The following is a 21,851-nucleotide window of genomic DNA, read 5'->3' as shown; positions in this document are numbered from 1 at the left end:
GAGAATAGACAGGCATTTCAATGATATTTTATCAATAAATAAAAAAATTGTAAGCATAGCCAAGTGTACGCACAATGTAATAACTTGCCATATGGTTATTGTTTGTCTTATATTGTACACGGACTTTTAAAATGTTTTTTTTTTCTCGGGAGGGCGAGAAAAGGGCCTAAAAGTCACAATGTAGCTTAAATTTCGAAAAAAAAAAAAAAATCTCTCGTTTTTTTTTCACAGCAATGTGGAGAATAGCCCTGGCTAGACAAAATCTTGTAAAATGTACTCGGGTTTCTCGAGCTTCTCAGTCATTCGTGAGATACAAACATCAAATTCCTGTCACAAAGCAAATACAGGAACTTAAAGAGCAAGACAAAGTCGACCCTTTGTTTTTAGAAAACAATATCACTCCTATTGAGAGACTTGTTGATTTACCTCTTATTCAAATTGGTGACTATGTAGAGGCTTTTACGTAAGGATTTATGATGGAGTCAGCTATAGCTGAGCTAATCCATATAGATAGTAATGGACAGTACAGTGGTATGGTCGTGGGTCAAAAACGATCTAGTGGTGGTCTGCAGCAATTGACAGTCTTGCTCCGAAATGGCAAATTGTTTGAAGTGCGTAGTAGTAATGTTGCATTCTGTCTCAAAGATTTTGCCAAATCACAGCAAGTTGCTCAAACTGTTGTTGATTCCTTCAGCCCTCAAGATATAGATGCCAATGGCGTGTTGCAAAATATCTCACCTGCTTATAATCGAGCCATTCAGCATTATCAACGCACTTTAAAATTGAACAAAGGTCTTGCACATCAAGGCCTTGAGCAGCTTCACAAGCATTTTATCCATCCAGACAAAGAAACACAAGTCTCATTAGACGAACTTGCTGCTCATGCATTCAAGACAAAGCAGCCCAGTACACTTCAACGCCATGTCACATTCTTACACTTGGCGTCAGACAACATTCATTTTGTGCCTACGTTGGACGTCAGAGGCTCAAATACATGGATACTTCGCTCTCAAAAAAAATCAAACAAAATCGCTCAAGTGATTGAATCCATTCGTACTCGAGACAGTCTCTATACTGGCTTTTTGGAGCGTGTCAAGCCTCTTGTTGAATTTTACAATCATCATGCAGATCCTGTCTTGGGCACCTTTTCACCAACAGCTTTAGAGATGATGCCTAAGGTGGCACAAGAATTGAAAGAATCAGACAAAATGTTTATCAATTTTGTAGTTGACTGGGTAAAGTCCCCCAAAGTCATCCTTGCTTCTCCTTATGAAGTGTTTGTGCCAAGTATTCTGAAAGCACTGAAATGCTATGACGATTTGTTCTTTGATCGATCACTGGCTGCTCGCTTCCTTAAAGAAGTCGGCATGTTTAAGCCTTGGGATAACATTGGGTTGTTAGAACAAGCACCCATTGCAGGCGAATTCTTTTGGACAAAAGAATCAGAAGAAAATGAACTTAAAATGGAAAGTTATGCCAATGCATTTTTGAATTCGCCTGATAGTCAAGATGATTATGCACGTATTCGACATGATTTCGGTGATTTGCCCGTCTATACAATCGATGATCCTTCTGCTAAAGAAATTGACGATGGCGTATCCATTGAACACATACCTCAAGATAACTCTGCTTGGTTACATGTACATATTGCAGACCCTACTACGTTTATTTCGCCCACACATGAATTGTCTCAACTGATGCTTCAAAAAGTACAAACATTATACTTACCAGAACAACATTTCCCTATGCTTTCTGAGGAATTGTCATCCAAGAAGTTTAGTTTAGGTTCAACAGCCTATACAAACAACCAAGGATCACAATACGCATTCACATTCAGTACACGCATTGACCAAAACGGCAATTTATTGGATTACAAGGTACGACCTAGTCTTATCAAAAATGTAACCAAAGTCTACTATGACGATTTAGATAGACTACTTGAGCCTATGGCGAACAAAATGCATGATCCACTTGTTGACCTCACGAAATCTTTTTCTCATCCATCCAATGACGCCTTTGCCCTTCAAGACCAACAGAAATCAGAACGTCCATCCACTGTACCCACCCATGCTGAACAAGACTTATTGAATATCTTCCGCATGGCCAACAGACATGCTGCTCAACGTATCAGAAATGGTGCTGTCTTCTTTAGTAGAGCAAGCCCTGTCATTAGCATCATGCCTGAACGTCTTGATTTGCCTTCGTTTAATTTTTCAAAACCCAGTTATGCTTCCAGCTTACCTGCCGTTCGACTTGGATTAGACAAGTCAGGATACTCATCTGCTCGCCAAATGGTTGCTGAAACCATGATCATGGGTGGCCGTATCGCCAGTAAATTTGCACAAGAGAATGGTGTTGTGATTCCTTTCCGTACTCAAGCCTGGAACCCAAATGCTTCTACAAGTGATATTCAACTGAGAGAAGAATTGCTCGCCAGTCGTGATCCTGTGACGGGTATGGTGAAGATGCAAGATATGATGCGCTACATGTCTATTTTACCCCTACAACAGTAACAACCGAAGCTGGATTACCACATGCTATCATGGGGATTCAAGACGGTTACACCCGTGCTACTTCACCTCTTCGTCGTTACTTGGATATGGTTGTCCATTGGCAATTAAAATCACATCTCATGGGTCAAGCGCCCGTGTTCTCAGCAGATCAACTTAAGGCATTAAGCACTCGCATTCTGACACGCGAGAAACAATTGTCGCTGCTTCAACAGCGCAGTATTCAATTCTGGACGATTCATTTGTTAGATCGTATGCGGGCTGATGGATTCACACAACAGATGGAATGGACTTGTATAATCAATATGCCATCCCGCGTCTCTTTTACAGAGCTGGGCGGTGCTATTGATGTTGCCACAGGCACTGTTTTAGAATTAGGCATTCGAGGACGCATTGAAAAACTGAATAGAAATCTAGAAGTAGGCGATGTGGTCAAGGTTCGAGTTTCTAGCTTGGATACTTTATTAGGTAGATTGAATTTAGAATTAATTTAAAATTGTACATAAACTTGTTAAACCCAATCTCTTGGATTTTGTAATACTTGAACTAAGGCTGCTTCTTGAGAACCTTTTTTTGGCTCATGCATATATTCCCATCTTGCTGTTAAAGGCATTGTCATCAGAATAGATTCTACTCGAGCACAAGGAGTTGCTAAGCCAAACTTGGTACCGCGATCCCAGATCAGATTGAATTCAACATAGCGACCACGACGGATTTGTTGCCAGTGAACCATATCTTCTGTAAATGGCATGTCTTTACGTCGTTCTAGTAATGGCAGATAGGAAGGCAGGAATCGATCCCCCATCTCTTGTATAAATTCAAATATTTCTTCTGCTGGTTTATCATTGAAGTCGTCAAAAAAGATACCACCAATACCTCTTGCTTCATTACGATGCTTATTTAAGAAATAGAGGTCACAGGCGCGCTTCATTCTAGGATAGTAATCAGGATCGAATTTATCACAGCCTTGTTTATAGATTGAATGAAACAAGATAGCGTCTTCTTCAAACAGATACACAGGTGTTAAATCAGCACCGCCACCAAACCACCATAGCTTCGGTGTACCATCAGGATTCATGATTTCAAAATAACGATAATTCATATGGATAGTAGGTGCATTGGGGTTTTTGGCATGCATGACAAGGGAAATACCAGTAACAAAGAAAGGCACTGTGCCTTGAACATCAATGTCTTTGCCTCGATCATGACGCATTTGACGCACGGCTTCTGGGGAGAGTTCAGAGTATACGACAGAAACGGCAATACCGGCCTTTTCCATCACATCACCATCAGACATGACACACGTTATGCCTTCACCACCATGTTCGGCTCTTTCCCATTCAGAACGCACAAATTTACCTTTTCCGTCTAGTTTCTCTATACCTTGGCAGATCCTGCCTTGCAACTCCTTGACGTAGGCTTCCATACGAAGTCTTAAGGGTGCCTTGTTGTCTATAAGACCTTTTGCTCTCTACATGAATTGTCAATATAGTTCTTATGCCATTGGTTTCTCTTACAAGGTCATTGTCACTCTGATAAATAGCGTATTTAGAAGAAAGAGAAGATACCATGATTGTTTGTAAAAAGAAAAGAAGGAACAAGGTGTAGGATATGAGCTTATATGATTTCTTGTGTTGTCTTGAACTTGTGGCGTGATAAATCAAAATTGATTTTCCGCTACACAAAGGTAAGCATAAACGATGTGTTTTTTTCTACAAAAGATGAAGAGAATATATATGTTGCTATATTAGAAAGAAGGTCTATATACTCTATTGGGCTGAATTAGCAAGCTAGTTCCTTTTCTTTCTTTTTAAAATGTCAACATATCCAACATTCAGCTTGAATGGTACGACAAATTGTTGCCTGTTCTGCAGGCTCTACCGTTGGAAATGATCAAAACTCAGCCAATAATTGAAATCACAAGCATCAAAGCTACCAATCAACCTTTGTCCGTTTAGCTTGCCTATATTTTTATATATAAAAAGGCTTCAAGTTCTTTTTCATCAACCATGCTTTTCTTTGACATTGCTGAATACATGAAACCCAACTTGTTCAATGAGTCCACTACATAACTGAATGTCCAGTAGCTGATTTGCATAAATGAAATAAAACGTCGCGTATTTTTTTTCTTAAGCGCGAATTGATTGTCCGTTTATGGCTTTCCTCTTTTTTTTTTATTATTGTTTGTTCCATGAATAAAAAGACAAAGAAAGGTTATCTTTGGGCTTTTGAGCAACAAGACAAATGGGATGATTTATGTTCAGAAAAAATACTTCAACTGGACCAAATAGCCAAATCACATATGGACTGGCTTGATAGACATTCTACTGCAAGGTTTGATGAGTCACTACCCATCTCTTTCTCTTTTTTAAACCAGCCTGTATTTTAGTGATTTGATATCTTGGAAAAGACCTGCGATAGACTTGAAAAGATACAGTAGTCTAGTACAAGACGTGAAGCAGCCATCAGTGGATGAATCCTTCGATCAAAAGAAACTAGATTCACTCGATCAAAAGGAAATCGAGTCTTTGCCAGATCACGACATAAATCATCATTCCGAGCAGTCGAATGAAGTACATGATAGTAAAGCAGATTCACCAAAGCAATCTCAAGACGATGCCCAACCACCAATAGATACGCAGTCAAAAGATACTAAGGACCCGCCTAAAGATAAAATAGAGAATAACACGGTAGAACAAAAGAGTACTATAGAGATTAGATCAGATCAAAGTGACATCACTGTCAGTAGCATGCCCCTTTCTTCTTCACAACAAAGACATGTATCAGACATAGTGCCTGATTCAACAGAATACGATGAACAAGACGACGAAATACAGTTGGTTGTCTATAAACGTCATTATGAACCCAAAAGTCCTAAACGAGAAGAATCTCCTCCACCCTCTTCTGTGATGCCTATGATATCTCCTCCGCCTCCTATCAAAACTATCGCATCCAGCATGCCATTTAAACCGCATAATTCATTTATGAGCCGACTATTTCGTATGGGGGCCATCAAAAGAACTAAAGAAGATTCCCCGCTGTCTGCTGATGTAATTACAACACGACCACTCTCAAGTTCACCAAAAAGTACGGCTGTTGATATCGGTGGATCCATTGTGCATCCAACCATGGATCAGCCTATTCAAGTGAATGATGTTGAGCCCCAATTAAAGCGACCTCGCATTTTATTAGAAGCTAAAAAGGTATAATTGATGATGCTATCCAAATGGACTAACGAAAATTAGACTGCTAAACCACCTAAACAAGAAGAAACAGAACAAGAAGAGTTTGAAATTCCTTCTTGGGCAGAAAGTCCTGAACTTGAGCAACATTTAAGAAATCAATCAAGGCTGGATCCTGATAAGATTTTTGGTAAAATGCCACCATTACAAATTCAAGGTAAAAGAAATTCATCATTTAACAAGTTAAACTCACAACTTTGATTCAGCTATTTTCCCCCGGACAAGACCCATCATACCAGAAGAAGCACCTCCATAATTTGTGTTGTGACACCTCGTGTTTTCTTTGACAATAGATAGTAAATAATTCATTTATATTGACACAGAATACAGAAATATTAACAAGTTACCCGCATTTTCATTCTCTACAAAGAATGACTTTTTTAAATTCATTTTAATTGATTTAATAATTACACTTAATTGCTTGACAAAATTTTTTTCTGAGAGGAAAAAAAGGGGAGTACAAAATAAAATGCTCAAATTCAGGGAGTTTTCCCTTCATTGAGGCGATTTCGCCTTTGGGCAAGAAACAACGCATGCGTGTGTGTGTGTGTGTGTGTCTCTCTCTCTCTCTTTTTTTCTCTGCATGGTAATTTGCCCAATATATAGAATGTAATTATTTTATTTCTTTTTTTCCCTTTCCCTCTTTTTTGTTTTATTTTATTTTATTTTTACTCATTATTTTCTTATGTACAAGTGGAAAAAACGACTCTCTAAATTATCACATAAATTCAATCGTTCAAATGATTGGAATGCGACCACTATGGCAGCAGCAACAGAGAAATTTATACGAAATACGCCTGATATTATTCATTCTGAAGATTTAACTGCTAGTCAATTTGCTCATTTGACAGGCATCAATACAAAAAGAAATAGCCTTTATTCTATAGACGAGTCAGAATCAGAATCAGATATGGAAGATGACTGCTATTATTCAACCACAAACAGTGCTCTGACACATGATACAGCCATTCAGATTTGGGATTCACAATTTTGGAATCAAGGCAAACATGCCATTATATCTCCAGCAGAAAAAATGCCCAGTATGATCCAAAAAGGTCGATTTAAAATTGTTTGGGGTCAAATAGATGATGATACAGTTACATATATACAACCCTCTACTATTCGTTGTGTTGAATGGAAACGTAAAAGAGCAAGTAGTAATCCCATTGTTACTGATATGCAGCCATTGAATTAAGGCATTCTCGCATGAACACTTTATGATATGCTTCTCTATTTTATGTGTAAATATGGCTCTCTCTCTTTTTTTTTCTTCTTTTTCATCTTCTTTATAATATGTATATGGATCTCTTTTATGTAAATATGTAAAATAAAATATCTTTCTTCTATGTCTAAGAAATGTTTAGAAAAGGGAAGCAGAAGTAACTGCTTTGCTTGTAGATTTCTTCTGACCATCTTTGCCAATAACAGTGACATTCTTTTGACCAAGTAATTCCTTGACTGCCTTCTTTTTGGATTGTTTCTCGCCCATGTGAGGATTGTATTTCTTCATCACCTTCAATTCTCTTTCCTTCATTTCGCGCTCCTTTCTCTTCAACTTCTTCTTTTGTGCTCTTAAGCGCTTACGTTCATCTTGATCCATTTCTGAAGCTGCCTTGACATCACCACGCTTCTTATCATAGACTTCTTCAGGAGCCAACAAAGTAGCCTCGGACACATTCACGGGTGTGACTTCTTCCATGCTGATAGCAGCTGAATTACTGACAATTGCCATTTCAGGCTTAGGTGCCTTGGGTGTGTAATGGAAGTTAGAGAGAGCATCCAGTTTATGACACAAGGTTTGGAACATATCTGTAATCTCTTGGTGTTCTTTCTCCAGAGCTTCATCACGTACGTCTTTTTGTGCTTCGCCTGTTTGTTTGCTGACATAATCATCTTCATACATTTCAGCCAAAGATTTCTTGGATTTTTCATCGCTTAATTCAACACGCTTTGAAGGCACAAAAGGCTTGAGTGTAGGATCTACTTTACGTTCAACATCATCAAACATGTTGTCTAAAATACGCTTCTTGATTATTTCTTCAAGTGTGTTTGTTGTCTCTTGTGTAATGACAGGTACAGGCTTATTGGCATGTTCAAATTCAAGGTCTTCTTCTAATAAACTGTTGACAGGTCTAGCAGATGCATTGGCTTCACCGCGTAATGTCCAATGCTTATCCTGAATGTTTTCGTCTTCGAATTCTTCAATTTGAGCTTGAAGGTGTTCTTGTTGCTTTTGAAATGCTGACTTTTCCTCATTCTCTTCGGCTTCAGAGTCATCATTGGCAAACAAATCGCGAACAGAGCCTTCCAAAGCATTGTCTTCTTCTTCTTCGTCATTTTGTTCATCTTGTTCTTGTTCTTGTTCTTGTTCTTCTTCTTCTTCTTCTTCAAATTGGACCTTCTTTTGAGGTGTGTATGGCTTACTCTTTTTAGGCTTTTCATAGAAATCATCATACAGTAATTCTATGGAATGTCAATACAGTTTTTTTTTTCTATAATTGTTTTCTTACCAGCAGCAGCATTTGTATCATCCATGTCTTCATCTTCTGAATCTTCTTCAGCATCTAAGTCTTTATCAAAATCAAATTCATCGTCTTGATCTTCACGATCAGACATCATGTCTAGTTCTTCTTGTTCTTCTGTCCACTTGTTGAATTCATCCAAATTGAAAAACTCGTCGTCTACTTCAGAAGTCTTTTTGGATCTAGCGTAGCAAAAAAAAAAAAAAAAAAAAAAAAAAAAAAAAAAAGATAAATAAAAGAATCAACCTATTTTCTACCTTACGTGTTTCTCAAATGTGTCTTTTTAGAAGGTTTTTCTTCTTTCGTTTCTTCTTCTTCTTCTTCGAGGTCATCGTTTTCTTCGTCAAGGTCACGGAATGGTTCTTCTTCTTCGTCTTGATCTTGCTCAGAATCTTGATCTAGTTCAAATTCTTCCATATCTTCATCTTGTTGCGATTCATCTTGATCGAGATCCATAGACTGACCAGATACACTCTCATCTTCACTTGTATCTTCAGCTACAGGCCTTTTGTTGAATGTCTTGAGGGCTGTCTTAGCATAATCAAGAAAAGGTTCATTTTGAGCTGCGATTTCTTCCCAGATTTGATCGTTATCAAATCCTTCTGTCAAGAGTTCTGTAAAGGGCGAAAATTGAATTGGTTCTACTTTTTTGACTATATGCCATAGATGAGTTAAATAAATAAATACAATGTCACATTACCATCGTCATAAAAGTGTTTTGCCATTTCTAAAGCACTACTGGCAATCTTTTCATTTGAACTAAAAAAGACATGAGGCTTATCTACCACATTGGATATAAATTGATCGAGCGAATTGTTTAGGGTGGACATGAGGATCTATGAAATGTATATGCAATGATTTCGAAAAAGAAAAAAAAATCCATCTGGTTATAAGTGACTGCTCTATCAAGAAGTAGTCACACGAATAGCCCCTTTCATTTCTGTTTCTCTCAGGTACTCCACTGTTTTTCTTTTTCTTTTTCTTTTTTTTTTTCTGTATGCAAGCAAGTCATATCATTGAGTTTCAAGAGAGAGGATATACAACTCTTCATCAAGGTAGAACTCAGAATAGAAATACAATGTATTGAATTCAATCATATAGCACTGGATGAAAATGAAGTTTATTTATTGCATGAAGAAGCTGATATTCTTATGAATTATTTAATGACCGAAGGCTATGATCTTGTTCGAGATTTTGGCTGTGTTTTAGGTAATGTTGATCATACTATGATAAATAACAACAACAGAACCTTTGCATTGTGGTTATGTATGGGACAATGCACCTGACCAGACCTATCGAACAAATCCTTCTGAATACAAAAAATGGCGCGATTCTATTGACTGGGACAATAAAACCATGAATGCATCTGATCTGATATTAAACAAATATAATACATGGGCTTCGCAATTACTATCCAGTCAAACTATTTATTTAGTAAGTGACCATTAGCAGGCAGAATATTAAGTAATAAGCTGAATGAACAATATATTGTGAAACCACCCTATACAGTTCATTCACAATTTGACTGGCATAGAGACTCTGATTATTACCAGGATTTGGAGGACCGGATGGAACCCACTGTTGCTTGTTGGACTTGTCTTGATAATGTGGCTGAATCAAATGGGACAGTAGAACTGGTTGATTTTAAAGGACAACCGTATGTGTTTGAGGCTACTGCAGGTAGTATATTGTTCATGTCCAATCGACTGCTACATAAAAGTACCGGGAATGCCACTTCGAAGTTCAGAAGGGCATTTATGCCTCAGTATTCCAAACAACCCATGATGAAGTCAAACCAATGCTTGGCTATCCAATGTGATTCAGTTTGTTTGTCCTACCTTCATCTCTCACGAGAAAAGCTGCCGGAATTCACCTGATTCATGTAGAAATCAATAGAAACTTTTTTTTTAAATATTACTTAAATTGTATGTTTCCTTTCTTTCAACATTTCTCGAAAAAGAGAGTTCTATATAAAGTACATTCGCTCTTGTAACAACAAAATTGTTCTTGTTGCTTCTATATGAGCGGAACATGGAACAAATTCAATCTACGAGTAAGACGCCACTCACCTGGGCGAGAATTTTTTTTTTCTTTTTTCTTTTAAATTAAATAGACCAGATGAGGACATTACTTAGCCAAAGCTGATTAAGAGAAAAAAAGAGAGATGAGCAAGTGGTTTTTTTTAGCAATATAAAATACCCTGTTGTCTTTTAATGATAGATAAAATAAGTGCTGAAAGGATAAACTGATGGTCTATTTCCAATTTTCGACTTTTCCGTAAATTGGATTTATTTTTTTTTTTTTGAAAAAAAGAAAGAGAAAATCTCTTTTTTTTTATATAAACATATATGTATAGAAATGTTAACAGAACAAAAAGGAGAGTAGAATGCATTAGAATAGAAGCAAGAAAAAAAAATTTTTAAATAAAATGAATTTGTTGTTGTTGTTGTTGTTTGTTGTATATATAAGGATGGTTTTTTTTTTGCTGAAAAAAAAAGGAGGTAAGGGGGGATGTGTGTGTATGTTTATATGAATATATATATATATAAAATACATATTAAGGGAAACCATTTATCGTAAAGAAGTAGTTGAAGTAGTAGTGGTGGTAGTGGTAGTAGAGGATGAAAGATCATCTGTTGTTGTCATGGTAGTGGTTGTTGTGGTATAAACAGTCTTGTCATTCATGTTCGACTGTTGGGTAAAATAAACTAACCGTTGCTTTATACTTGTAGCTGTCTTCCATTCTTCCCAAACTTCAACTCGAAAAGAATCAATACGCTCTCTCTTTACCTGTCCTATACTACTTGCTTCCATTTGGGTCAAGACAACCAAGAGGATTCGACAGAGACGAGTAAACTTACGGAAGGTGGTATTGAGGTACTTGGTCACTTGTTCAAACAATAGGCCATTACCATAGCGAGTCATTTCCCCATTTTCTTCTTTTTCGTTTCTTAATAATTCAGGGTATAATTTTAAGGCTGGACAGACAGAATTACTGAATGATTCTAATTCACGCACGACTGCTTTTGCTTGATAAAGACAACGACAGAAATCAATAAAGGCCTTGTCAGAAACAGAGGTATTCACCAAAGATTTACGCAATATATGGTTGGTCGCTTTCATTTTTCTTTTTTTTCTTTTTAAATCTAAAAATTTTAAATGTAGGGTGATATTACTGTATCAGTGAAAATGGGGAAAAAAAGAAATATCTATATAAAAAAGAAAAAAGTGAATGAATAAAAATAACGGTTTTAAATATTTTTTTGTTTTTATACAAGACCCATTAGAATTCAATTTTATCCATATTTGAAAGAATCCCCTTTTTTTCCCGATCAATATCATACTTGTAGAAGTTTAAAGAAGTTTTTTTTTATAATTTAGAGAAGAAAATGGACCTTTTTCAGGCTTAAATGTCCGCTTTAGTCAAACTGCTTCTTTGATCTTCCTAAAGTTTCTATTCTTTTTGTTTTGGTTAGAGACTTGGGGGGAGAATAGAGCGTCGTTTTTATTAAATGTTGGGGGGACAAACACATTGCGTTTTGCTTTGTCACTTTTTTTTTTTTTTTTTTATTTGAGTCATAGTCCGGTCATCATAATAATGATGATGTAAAAGAAGAAAAAGAAAAAAGAAGAGAAGACTTGTTTTTTTTTCTGTTCTCTTTGTGTTCTTTTTTTCTGTCTAGTCTTATTTAGTATCTTTATTTATTTACATGGGAAAAACCTATATGCACATTTAGATACAACTGGGAGTCAATATACAATTCCTAGGAGAAATAGAAAAAGAAAGGAGCAGGAGTTTTAAATTAAATATCGATAAAATAAAATCGCATTTTATTCAATTGAATTTACCGTTTTTGTAGAAATCACAACTGGGTTACAATGTATTGATGGCTTTGGTATTTTAGTAAGTTTCAATAGAGTGAGAGATAGAAAGTCAATAGTAAGCAACAGAATATCTGTATTCAAAGCAAAGAGTAGACATGAACAGTCTAACTTGAATGCGTTATTACATCAATATAAAAATATCTGTTTTTTATCCAGCTAAACAATTATAGTATGTCTTTACCTATTGGTTATTGGATCAAGATTATATTTGGGGAGACGAGAAAAATATCGATATTTTTATCCCCCTTTACATAAAAAAAAAACCAGCAATTTGCCATTTTAGGGTAAGTAAAAAAAAATAAGATCGTATTCTTGCTAGTCATTTGAGTATCATGCTGCTCGATTCAAGCCAATTGTGTCTTTAGCCAAAAAAACAAAAAACAAAAGCCATTCTATGACTCTGAGTTATGTCTTGCCCTAATTGACCGAGATATGACTTTAGAGTAAAATGGCGCCAAAAAAGAAAGACTGTGTTTTTTTGGCCAATCAGAAATCAAGCGTGATGGGGTCACCAAATGCATGGGGGTCACACTTTTTTTTTCTTCCATCCTTCAACATGTCATACTTTGGTGTAGCTCCTCAACAACAACAACAAGCCATTAACCCTCAAAACATTGCTATGGCAGAGCAAGAACTTGAGATGGTGACTGATTTGTTCAACAAGTAAAATACAACCTATTGACGCGTCATCAACATACTAATTATCCCATAGAATTGTTGATTCATGTCATGCCAAATGTATTCAATCCGATGGACAGGCTGATCTCACCCAAAAAGATACTTTATGTATTGACAACTGTGTTGCCAAATTCTTTGATACCAACACAAAAGTAGGAGAAAAGATGCAAAAGATGGGTCAACAATAATACTATTTAATAAACTTATGGATTGGGTCGACTGATCAAAGCATCAATTCGCATTGAATTCGACTGTTTCCATGACTTTGAAGATCCATCGTCATTGTCATCATCTGTGTCTATTGAGATGACTTGTATGGGTTTTTCCACTATAGTTTTTGTTAGGTGTCAATACATATACATTCAACCCAACTTACAGCGTGGTGTTTCTTCTGCTCTTTTTCTCTTTTTGTCTACAGACACTGTCTTCTTATCAGATGCTTGTGCTAATTTGGATTTATATTGGCTGTATTGTCGACTCATTTCATACGAGTTCATCCAACCTTCTGGCCAACAAGACAAAAGCTATTAAAAGATGAATGAATAGATCTCTACAAACATGACTTACTCTTTGATACATGAGTTTTCTTGCTTTACCATCAGAAGCAAGTCCTTCTTGTTTCTTTTCAGGGTCCTTGTGTAATCTACAGAAAAAGTCAATTATCCTAATGGCATCATGGCAATAACACATACGCTACTTGATTGGCAATATGTATTGATTGTTCTTCTGTCTGTATAATATCATAAAGAATCTTTCTTACTTCATCATTGCATTTGAACTTGGGTGTAGGGGTTGATTCTTCTTCTTCTGGCTTAGAAGGCTCTTCTGTTCCAAGTGAGCTTATTGATGAGTCATGATTGTTACTTACGTGATTGGGCCAATTTCTCATGAAACAGTCTTTGTTGTTCAGGCATCATTCGGTCAATGGTGTGCTTTAACAAGATGGCTAATTCATCAATTTCCTGTTGTAATTCATCCACTCTCATCTGCCCTGACTTGGTCGTAAGGAATTTCTATCATGGCTTGTTAGAATAACTACAGAATAATGAGCAGTTTACCTTGAGTGTGAATCGATTATAAGGCAAGATTTTCATGAGATGTTGAACAAGGTTTTCGTCAATCGTCTTGTGTTTACGTAAAGCAACAAGACCTGCTTCCAATACAGTAGGCTTCAATGTCAATGGAAATTTAGCCTTGTTTTCAAATGTCTCGAATTGAACATCATGTCTTAGTTTATCCATCAAGGCTTCAATCTCTGGATCCAGTGGTTTCTACTCAAATAAGACTTAAAGAAAAGCAGTATATCACTTACAAGTTCAAGAGATACATTCGATTTCTTCTTTTTATCTACAGGTTCACTTGGTTCTTCTTTATTTTCAACTTTCTTTTTCTTTTTGGGAGGTTGTTCTGTTACACTTGCTACTTTCTTCAGAGGTGCACTGCTACTGCTTGTACTGGTACTTGGTTTAAGCTTTGCTTCTGTCTTGGCAGGTTGAGAAGCGCTTGGTTTCTTGACTGGTTTTGTCTTTTTGTTTTCATCTTGTTCGTCTGTCTTTTTACGTTTATCTGTAGCAGGATGACTACTTGGAGTAGCCGTGGTGTTGGTAGTAGTAGTAGTAGTAATAGTAGTAATAGTAGTAGTAGGTGTAGTAGGTGTAGCCATAGTATTTGTTGTGGATGGCGTAATAGATGTTGTTGGTTTCTTGTGAGAAGCTGCAGACGATGAAATAGAAGGTTTTGATTTAGCAGGTGCTTTTCGTTTGGTTGTTGTCGTTGTCTTCTTTTCTCTATCAAATCATGATGAGTTTATCCATCCTAAACAAAGACTATTACCCTTCATGGCCATCATGCCCATCTAAAGGACCATGATAAACAAAGAATCCATCAAATTCAGGCACACTGTATTCTTGAGGTTCATCCAACAACATTTCACTGTCATCAATAAAGGGATCTTCAAAGTCATAATCATTGCCAACTTGTTTTTTCGATTCCTGTTATGATCAATAGAGATTCGTATGAGTCAGACTTACTGTCGCGTTTTCTTCATCGTCGTCATTGTCATCGTCTTCTTCTTCATCCATGGCATAGTTTTCTGCTTTCTTTAACAGTTCTTGATAAAACAAGTCGTCTGGCGTGTTAAGAGGTGGAAGATCCTCATGGGATTCTTGTCTTTTGAGTTCACGCTTATAGAGTTGTCGATAATTGAATATGACTGGACGCGGTTGATCATTCGTATTGATATGAATACGAACTGTTTTGGCTGCCTTCATGGATAAAGAGTGATTTAAGGCGCGTGCGTAAAAAAAAAATGCTTTTTTTAGTTTTTGTATTAGCCAATAAAATCTCTCTCAAGGCATCTCCTCAATAGACTGAACAGACTTCTTTTTCGTGTCAGAGTATAACGACAGTTGTCGTCTATGATGGATTACATTGATCACTTACTTTTCTGTATATCTTCAGGGCTATTATCAATTTCATATTTAAATCTGATCAAATAGAGATAATTTGATAAAATTCAATTTTATCATTCCCTTTTTGGGTATAATTGATTCAGTCCTTTTTTTTTATACCCTTTGCTGTGTATACAAAAGCCATCCTTGCTGATATAAGTTAGAAGGCTTGGATTCTTAGCTTTCATTCTTGACTTGTGTTCTCAAGGAATTCTAGTAAAATGAACAAAAATACCTATCTTTTATGATTTGGTGTTTAAGGAAGGAAAAATAGGACAACGCTACCGTCTTTTCTTTTCTTTTTTTCGAGCACATAAGGAGTCTTTTCGTTACATATTATATCTTTAGAATTTGTTTTGTTGTTGTTGTTGTTCATCTGTAATGCCCATATCATGCTCATTCTTTCAAACATTAGGTTCAAGTGAAATGTGTTTGACTAAATGCATTCTTTGACTAAAATAAAGACTTTCTGCTCTTAAATAGTAGACCCAGAAAAAAAACATGCTGTACATGAATTAAATAAAGTAAAGTAATTCATTATTCATTTCTCAAAAGAAAAAAAAATATCCTTAAACCAAAAAGAAAAGTGATTTATAAGTCAATGCTCATTGTAACAACCACCCAATCATATGGTTTGGATCTTCGAGTGTAGTACAACATGGTTTATGTTGTGTAAATAGATAAAGTTAGGGTTAACATTTACTATGGCTCTTTTTTTTTTCGGTTGTTTTTATCGGTAATGCATTGATTAGATCAAATTGAAAAGAATAGTTTGACATATAAAAAGACTCCCTTTTTTTTATTCTCTTCTTCATATTGAATTTATGTACATTTGTATAAATAAAAAGGGAGTGTGCATCTGATAATAATAATAATAATAATAACAAAAAAAAGGGGAAAGTGTGTGTATGTGTGCGTGAGACTGAGCCAATGCCTTAAGTATACCGCTTTATATATTTTTTCAACTTGTTTCCCCTATCGTCATGCCGTGTCAATTATATAACCTCATAGACATTTTACACTCCTATCATGTTAAGTAACATTTCTCTACTTTATTCTCCTCGCATGTCTTTTTTGTTTATAAATTTGTATCCTTTTTCTTCTTCTTCTTACTCTCTTTCTTCTTTTTTTTTCCCGCGCATTATCATAAAAGTGAACTTAAATGAACTTTATACAGCAACCTATACCTCCTTCATTCAATGATTATATGATACCCCACAAAGAATATAATGACCAAGACCAATACCCTTCTTGTGAAGTATTTGAGACAATTATCCAAGATTATCTGCACAACTTGTCATTAAAAAAAAGAGACAAGGCATTGATTGATCAAGATCGATATGATATGATTTTGCAGGTCTTGAAGGACCCTCGTAACACAGCTATCTCTACAGCTCAATTCAGGTTTTGGGTCAAGAAAATGTTTCAATTATCACCTCGACAGGCTGTTTGTCATGATGGAAAACCAGTAGCAATGAGAGAGCAAATCTATGGTATTTTAGTACGTGCACATCGTGAAGCACATCATGGAGGAAGAGACAAGACATCTGCATTGGTAAGCAGTCTATCAAGTAATAAAGGGTATTTATGCAATCTTAGGTTCGAAAGCGATATTCTTGGATTCCAAAGGAATTGATCGCTCGATTTGTTCGACATTGCCCATTCTGTATCTCACGTAGGAATGGAAGTCAATACAATTCTTTAGGTATTTTCTTGCCTGTATCACCACCTACTTATGCCATGTCAAAACAAAACAGTGTAGATCGATCTTCAACACAACCCTCAGACGAAATGGTGTTGATGGCAGAGCAAGAACACTATTTCAACCCAAATGATTTTACATATATGCCTGATATCTTATTCAATCATTATCCTATGTTTGAACAAAAGCCTATGACGATCATTCACCCAACATTAGAATTGTATGACCCTCTTATGGACAATCTTGAATTCTTGATGGGTGGTTATAAAATGACCTCTCCTTCACTATCACTTTCAGCGTCTTCTTGTTCTTCGTCACCTGTTCATCCAGCTTATCATGAGACAAGTGTCATTCAATGCACAGCAAATCAACGTCAATATGCATTGAATCACTTTTTATTTTCACAGCAATAAGCATATCCCTTCCCTTGCTCTTTTTTTTCACTCCTTTTTTTTTTTCTTGCTTTATGATTAACATGATACTATCCCTATGCTCTATATGACACCTTTTTTTTTATGCCCATATAACTAATTATATACCTCTTTTCTATGTAAATATTTTTTTTCTTTTATTATTATTATTATTATGTATTTAATCAAATATCTCAAGCGGCGCGAACTTATCCACATTAAATAAAAATTGATTTTGTTCATCATCTTGTTCCATAAAATGATGTGGCCAAATGACTAAATGACCTCGAATATGGGCCAAGACTTGTCGTACAGCTACTTGTTCATGATCGGTCAATGGTAAGGCTGTCACATTGGCAGCCGCCGCTGTTGTCTTGGTACCACCGTGCTTGATATCCACACGACCTAAAAACAATTTTGCCATCTTGTTGTAATGATGGTATTGATCCCAATTACGTACGTTATTATCAGGCGTGACCAAGAAACATCGGCGAAACAAGTCCGTATTGATCCTGGCCAACATGTGCCAAAACACTTGAAATGTATCGGCAAGTGGGTCTTGAAGGATTTGATAGACATCGCCGACCGTCTTGTTTTCCATATCGAGTGGATCTAATCTTGCACTACTATAATAATTGGATTTGGGTTCAAACTCACGTGTGTCGAGTGCCTTGGCCTCTGGTTTTGTTTGCCCTGTGGCGTGGAACTCTTGCCATGCTTTTCGATCCCCGTTGTTGTCTGTGTCTGGGTCCAGTGAGGTCCAGAAATCAAGGTAGTCTTCTTTTGTACTTTTGCGTTTATGAAATACAGACTTGGCAGGTGAAAGAACAGAGGAACGGGGCGATTGTGTCTTGGCTGCCGGACCATTGCTATCACTACTGTCTGAACTGTCTGAAAAGACATCTTCTAATTCAGACATGGATAACACATCTTGTTCTTCTTGCTGAATTTGATCTTTTTCTTGTTGAGTGGCAGTAGGGTTCGTTGTGACTTGAATATAAGGAGGTACACAATCCACACTTTCGTTCAAATGACAATCAGACCAGACCGGTTGCTGGAAATAATCGCCTTGTGTGTATCGTTCACGGTCCATACGGTCCACATCCAGCCCGATATGTTCGCACATGAGTCGCATACGAAGTGTGTGCGCAAATCGGCTTACTTTGACTGGCACATTATCAAACAATGTTTCTACCAAGTTCTTTTCGTCTTGTATGCATGCAGCAATTTCAGAATCTCGCGTACCCAACATGGATCGTTCGTTGATATTAGCGGATCCCATAATGACCGTCTTGTCATCCACAATCATGGTCTAATATACATACATACAGATCAATAGGTTATTATAAGGGTGATGATCTTACCTTGGCATGGATGTACACTTGCTCAGTAACGTATTGTCCGTTCAATTTACCCCAATTACGTAGGCCATAGAAATTAATGTATTCATGCGTATTCAAGACACCTGCATCATGCAATCTGGCCAACAGGGAATGGGGTCCCCGAGCCACAGAAAAGTACTGGCACTGCATAATGATACGCACTGTTGTGGCTTCTGTTTCATCTATGTTGGCTGGAAATCCAGGCACCAGGGGTATAATAATAATCGCTCTCCATTTCTTGCCCTGTTGATGGGCACGTACAATGCGCTCAAATAAAGCATCGCCAATCTTGTTCTCAATCACTGCATTTCCACTCTGAGTTGATGTCACAAAGAACTGGTTTTCTAAAAGAGAGGTTGAGTTTGAGTCATGTGTGACATAGAGAGTATCTACATTACCTATATAGACAAGGTAGTTGGAGTCTCGAATACTTTCGATATAAGCTGTTTGGATACTGTGTTCAACATAGTCGATGGATCCTATGCTCCATGGCGATACACTTCTCAGAATTTGGACTCGACACGATGTTGAAAGATGGGGATGTCCAATACGTGCATCTTCCTGCCCGATCTGATGAATATACGTATCAGGTGGCGGCACCAACATGGGCGTAGGCCGTTTAGGAGCCGCTGGTTTCTTTCGACGCAAAAAGTTCCATCGTTGAATGAAATGACGGGCGACATCTCGTGCAGACGGACCTACGATGCGCATGGACATATCATGCCAGGGCATACGAGGCAATAAGGTTCTGTCCTGATTGTCTTCAAATGGTTTGTCCAGTGTATGGAAATCGATAATACGGGGATTGGAATAGTCTTTACCAGGCCATATTTGAGGATGTGTATTTGAAGGGTCGAGTTCAGGACTCGCATCGTCCACTACTTGGTGAGCAGGTGTATCCCAACGTCCAAAGCATTGGTCAATGCCACCAATAAAGGCCACTTCATGATCGACCACACAAATCTTTTCATGATGTGCCCAGAAAAACACCATGTCCTTGTTAAAGACATCAAGAGCACGGGAAGGATGTCGTTGAACGAAAATGTTGGGTGATAGAGAAAGCAAGTGTCGCTTTGCTTGGTGAGAGAACAAAGGAAGAGCCATGGCTACTTCTTTGTACATCACAATATAGACTTTTATACCTTGATCTGCTTTGCGTCTCAAGACACGATCAAGTCGCCATTCGAGATGTTGAGCTGCTGGTCTTCTTAGAAACTAAGCTAGATAAGATGGATACACACATTCCCACTGTACTTACTAGTTCTGGAGATAACCACCAATCATGAATATAAATACATTCTTTTGCGTTTTCTAGAGCAACCGATACATCCCAAAAATAATCTCTTCCATCCACATACCAAGTCGTTGGTGTGTTGTCACGTATAGGGGCAAAACTCTTGAACCGATTCTCTTGACACCAGATTGAGTTTTGCTTGGCAAGCAAGATTGATCTCTCAAACTGTTTCGCAGCATATTCACTCTTTGTTCGAAAATGATAAACACCATTCATGTTTTTAAAGCACAAGGTGGATTTACCTGAAGTCCAGTGAGAAGCATTTGCAATGGCATTTTTGAATTTCTTTCGACCGGTTTTTGCATGTGCTCGCTTGTCATGAAAAAACCCAAGTCGATGAATATCAAAAGCTTGATCAAACAGAAACACATCGTAAATCTCGGTCTATATTCTGTGTGTCAATAGAATATGATTCTGTCTGTCTGTACTTTACTTGACTGGGATCGTCCACGCATACGATATAACTATCACGCACAAGAAACCATTTAGGTTTGCATCTTCTTTTGCTTCCTGTTGTTGGCAAGACACACATCATACTGTCTTGCATAAATGCTCGCTTATGTCTAGGATCACGATCTGTTCTGCTCTGGAAAAAAGCATATCCTTCTTTCCCATGATAACTTGTCACGTATTTGGCAGACAATTGCATGCCCAAGGCTGAAATTTCTAAAAATTTGCAGAGTCGATTGGTGTGTCCACAAGGCCCGATTGAGATAATAAACTGATTTAAATAGTCCTCCATCGCTTGTAATACTTTTTGATCTGCCTTGACAATATCGACAACCTGACTGGATATAACGCTTGCAGCTGGTGTTTGTAAAGGTGTGTCTTGTTCATGCACAGTAGCAAGTGCCATAACAGTCTCTTCGTCCATCACCAATGGTGTGTACTGATTGATGTCAGAAGCACTTTGCTGTCTGCTTGGGCTTATTTTCTTTTGTTTTCGAAAATGATCTTTTGGTATACTGGGGAACTTGGGTGTACGTATACTGTGTGTATTATTACTTATTGTTTTATACCGGTAATGCAGCTTGACGAAATCCCAATATCGACGATACACAAACCAGGTGATTTTCCCAGATCCAGTACCATATTGTACAGTAATTTTGAACAAGGTACCACGAAACTTGGACTTTTTAGGATCTTGGTCTTCTTGGTCTTCTTTAGTGACTCTGACTGTCATGCTGTTGAGGAAGATAGGCATTCGTCTTGCATTGTTTTCGTCTCGAGAAAAACTCATGGCCATGACAAGTGGTGTAATCATATTGACTTCTGCTTGTCGTTCGAGATTATGGGTTGCTTGTTTAACAGGAAGTTGGATACGACTACCCATCCATTTCTTGATTCGTTTCCAACCATCTTGAGGTGCTGTTTCGAATCGATTGAATCCTCGACGAGTGGAGCTGGGCCTTTTTTCATTATTAGGAGGTAAGGATTGAAACGATTGAAGGGTTGTCAGATGTGGTTCTCGAGACCCAGAAGAAGAAAAATAGTCATGCTCAATAAGACCTAATGGTTTATTTGGTATCTGATCTTGGTGTTTTTGCATTAATGAAGAAAAAAAAAGAATAAATTACCAAGGAATTTTTTTTTGTGATTTCTCAAATTACAAACGATGTCAAAATGACGAAATTTCAGCTCGTTACACTGAAATGGTGTGTTTTACAGAAAGTTTAATTGAATTTGCAAAAAGAATTTTCAGCCAATAGCAAGCAATGAAATGAAAACAAAAGAGAAATACAACAAAGATGGAAGCCAAAAGGACATATGGCTTTT

At 37.1% G+C, this 21,851-nt stretch overlaps 12 protein-coding genes across 12 annotated transcripts; 6 read left to right on the top strand and 6 right to left on the bottom strand.

Moving 5' to 3' along the window:
• Nucleotides 1-233: 233 nt before the first annotated feature.
• B0P05DRAFT_576244 (uncharacterized protein) lies at nt 234-3,004 on the top strand (the record flags this gene model as incomplete). Its single annotated transcript, XM_051581694.1, has 3 exons — nt 234-463; nt 515-2,454; nt 2,511-3,004. The coding sequence occupies 3 exons, from the start codon at nt 234-236 to the stop codon at nt 3,002-3,004; spliced, it is 2,664 nt and encodes an 887-aa protein (XP_051429295.1).
• On the bottom strand, nt 2,951-4,103 carry B0P05DRAFT_519802 (coproporphyrinogen III oxidase, aerobic). The gene is made up of 2 exons (XM_051575749.1): nt 4,028-4,103; nt 2,951-3,981 (listed from the first exon to the last, which is right to left on the bottom strand). Exons 1-2 carry the CDS (start codon nt 4,079-4,081, stop codon nt 3,022-3,024), a joined length of 1,014 nt encoding a protein of 337 aa, XP_051429294.1. The 5' UTR covers nt 4,082-4,103; the 3' UTR covers nt 2,951-3,021.
• Nucleotides 4,104-4,601: 498 nt separating this feature from the next.
• Nucleotides 4,602-6,195, top strand: B0P05DRAFT_565574 (uncharacterized protein). The gene is made up of 4 exons (XM_051580969.1): nt 4,602-4,844; nt 4,900-5,713; nt 5,756-5,909; nt 5,959-6,195. Exons 1-4 carry the CDS (start codon nt 4,702-4,704, stop codon nt 6,006-6,008), a joined length of 1,161 nt encoding a protein of 386 aa, XP_051429293.1. The 5' UTR covers nt 4,602-4,701; the 3' UTR covers nt 6,009-6,195.
• Nucleotides 6,196-6,512: 317 nt separating this feature from the next.
• Nucleotides 6,513-6,947, top strand: B0P05DRAFT_576241 (uncharacterized protein; the record flags this gene model as incomplete). The annotated part of the gene is made up of 1 exon (XM_051581693.1): nt 6,513-6,947. One exon carries the CDS (start codon nt 6,513-6,515, stop codon nt 6,945-6,947), a length of 435 nt encoding a protein of 144 aa, XP_051429292.1.
• An 11-nt stretch (nt 6,948-6,958) lies between these two features.
• B0P05DRAFT_565570 (U3 small nucleolar ribonucleoprotein complex, subunit Mpp10) lies at nt 6,959-9,120 on the bottom strand. Its single transcript, XM_051580968.1, has 4 exons — nt 8,975-9,120; nt 8,537-8,927; nt 8,263-8,456; nt 6,959-8,215 (listed from the first exon to the last, which is right to left on the bottom strand). Exons 1-4 carry the CDS (start codon nt 9,102-9,104, stop codon nt 7,113-7,115), a joined length of 1,818 nt encoding a protein of 605 aa, XP_051429291.1. The 5' UTR covers nt 9,105-9,120; the 3' UTR covers nt 6,959-7,112.
• Nucleotides 9,121-9,668: 548 nt separating this feature from the next.
• B0P05DRAFT_576239 (uncharacterized protein) lies at nt 9,669-10,151 on the top strand (the record flags this gene model as incomplete). Its single annotated transcript, XM_051581692.1, has 2 exons — nt 9,669-9,708; nt 9,784-10,151. The coding sequence occupies 2 exons, from the start codon at nt 9,669-9,671 to the stop codon at nt 10,149-10,151; spliced, it is 408 nt and encodes a 135-aa protein (XP_051429290.1).
• Nucleotides 10,152-10,244: 93 nt separating this feature from the next.
• Nucleotides 10,245-10,755, bottom strand: B0P05DRAFT_359345 (uncharacterized protein). Its single transcript, XM_051573614.1, has 3 exons — nt 10,474-10,755; nt 10,344-10,415; nt 10,245-10,280 (listed from the first exon to the last, which is right to left on the bottom strand). The coding sequence occupies exons 1-2, from the start codon at nt 10,664-10,666 to the stop codon at nt 10,402-10,404; spliced, it is 207 nt and encodes a 68-aa protein (XP_051429289.1). The 5' UTR covers nt 10,667-10,755; the 3' UTR covers nt 10,245-10,280; nt 10,344-10,401.
• A 153-nt stretch (nt 10,756-10,908) lies between these two features.
• B0P05DRAFT_452116 (uncharacterized protein) lies at nt 10,909-11,067 on the bottom strand (the record flags this gene model as incomplete). The annotated part of the gene is made up of 1 exon (XM_051573893.1): nt 10,909-11,067. A coding segment is annotated over one exon (159 nt), but the record flags the coding sequence as incomplete, so codon positions are not given.
• A 1,603-nt stretch (nt 11,068-12,670) lies between these two features.
• On the top strand, nt 12,671-13,361 carry B0P05DRAFT_565559 (Tim10/DDP family zinc finger-domain-containing protein). The gene is made up of 2 exons (XM_051580967.1): nt 12,671-12,822; nt 12,872-13,361. The coding sequence occupies exons 1-2, from the start codon at nt 12,716-12,718 to the stop codon at nt 13,023-13,025; spliced, it is 261 nt and encodes an 86-aa protein (XP_051429287.1). The 5' UTR covers nt 12,671-12,715; the 3' UTR covers nt 13,026-13,361.
• On the bottom strand, nt 13,200-15,107 carry B0P05DRAFT_592546 (uncharacterized protein; the record flags this gene model as incomplete). The annotated part of the gene is made up of 8 exons (XM_051583001.1): nt 13,200-13,361; nt 13,405-13,480; nt 13,530-13,662; nt 13,706-13,850; nt 13,896-14,108; nt 14,150-14,624; nt 14,671-14,828; nt 14,868-15,107. The coding sequence occupies 8 exons, from the start codon at nt 15,105-15,107 to the stop codon at nt 13,200-13,202; spliced, it is 1,602 nt and encodes a 533-aa protein (XP_051429286.1).
• Nucleotides 15,108-16,449: 1,342 nt separating this feature from the next.
• B0P05DRAFT_592545 (uncharacterized protein) lies at nt 16,450-17,402 on the top strand (the record flags this gene model as incomplete). Its single annotated transcript, XM_051583000.1, has 2 exons — nt 16,450-16,842; nt 16,887-17,402. 2 exons carry the CDS (start codon nt 16,450-16,452, stop codon nt 17,400-17,402), a joined length of 909 nt encoding a protein of 302 aa, XP_051429285.1.
• A 164-nt stretch (nt 17,403-17,566) lies between these two features.
• On the bottom strand, nt 17,567-21,641 carry B0P05DRAFT_565544 (uncharacterized protein). Its single transcript, XM_051580966.1, has 5 exons — nt 20,509-21,641; nt 20,040-20,459; nt 19,180-19,996; nt 18,764-19,125; nt 17,567-18,711 (listed from the first exon to the last, which is right to left on the bottom strand). Exons 1-5 carry the CDS (start codon nt 21,622-21,624, stop codon nt 17,581-17,583), a joined length of 3,846 nt encoding a protein of 1,281 aa, XP_051429284.1. The 5' UTR covers nt 21,625-21,641; the 3' UTR covers nt 17,567-17,580.
• Between the last annotated feature and the right edge of the window lie 210 nt (nt 21,642-21,851).

Source organism: Gilbertella persicaria (genome assembly GCF_025201335.1).
Source record: "Gilbertella persicaria strain CBS 190.32 chromosome Unknown B0P05scaffold_81, whole genome shotgun sequence".
NCBI lineage: Eukaryota > Fungi > Mucoromycota > Mucoromycetes > Mucorales > Choanephoraceae > Gilbertella > Gilbertella persicaria.
Note: the sequence above shows the minus strand (reverse complement) of the source record. Positions and strands in the feature narration are given on the sequence as shown.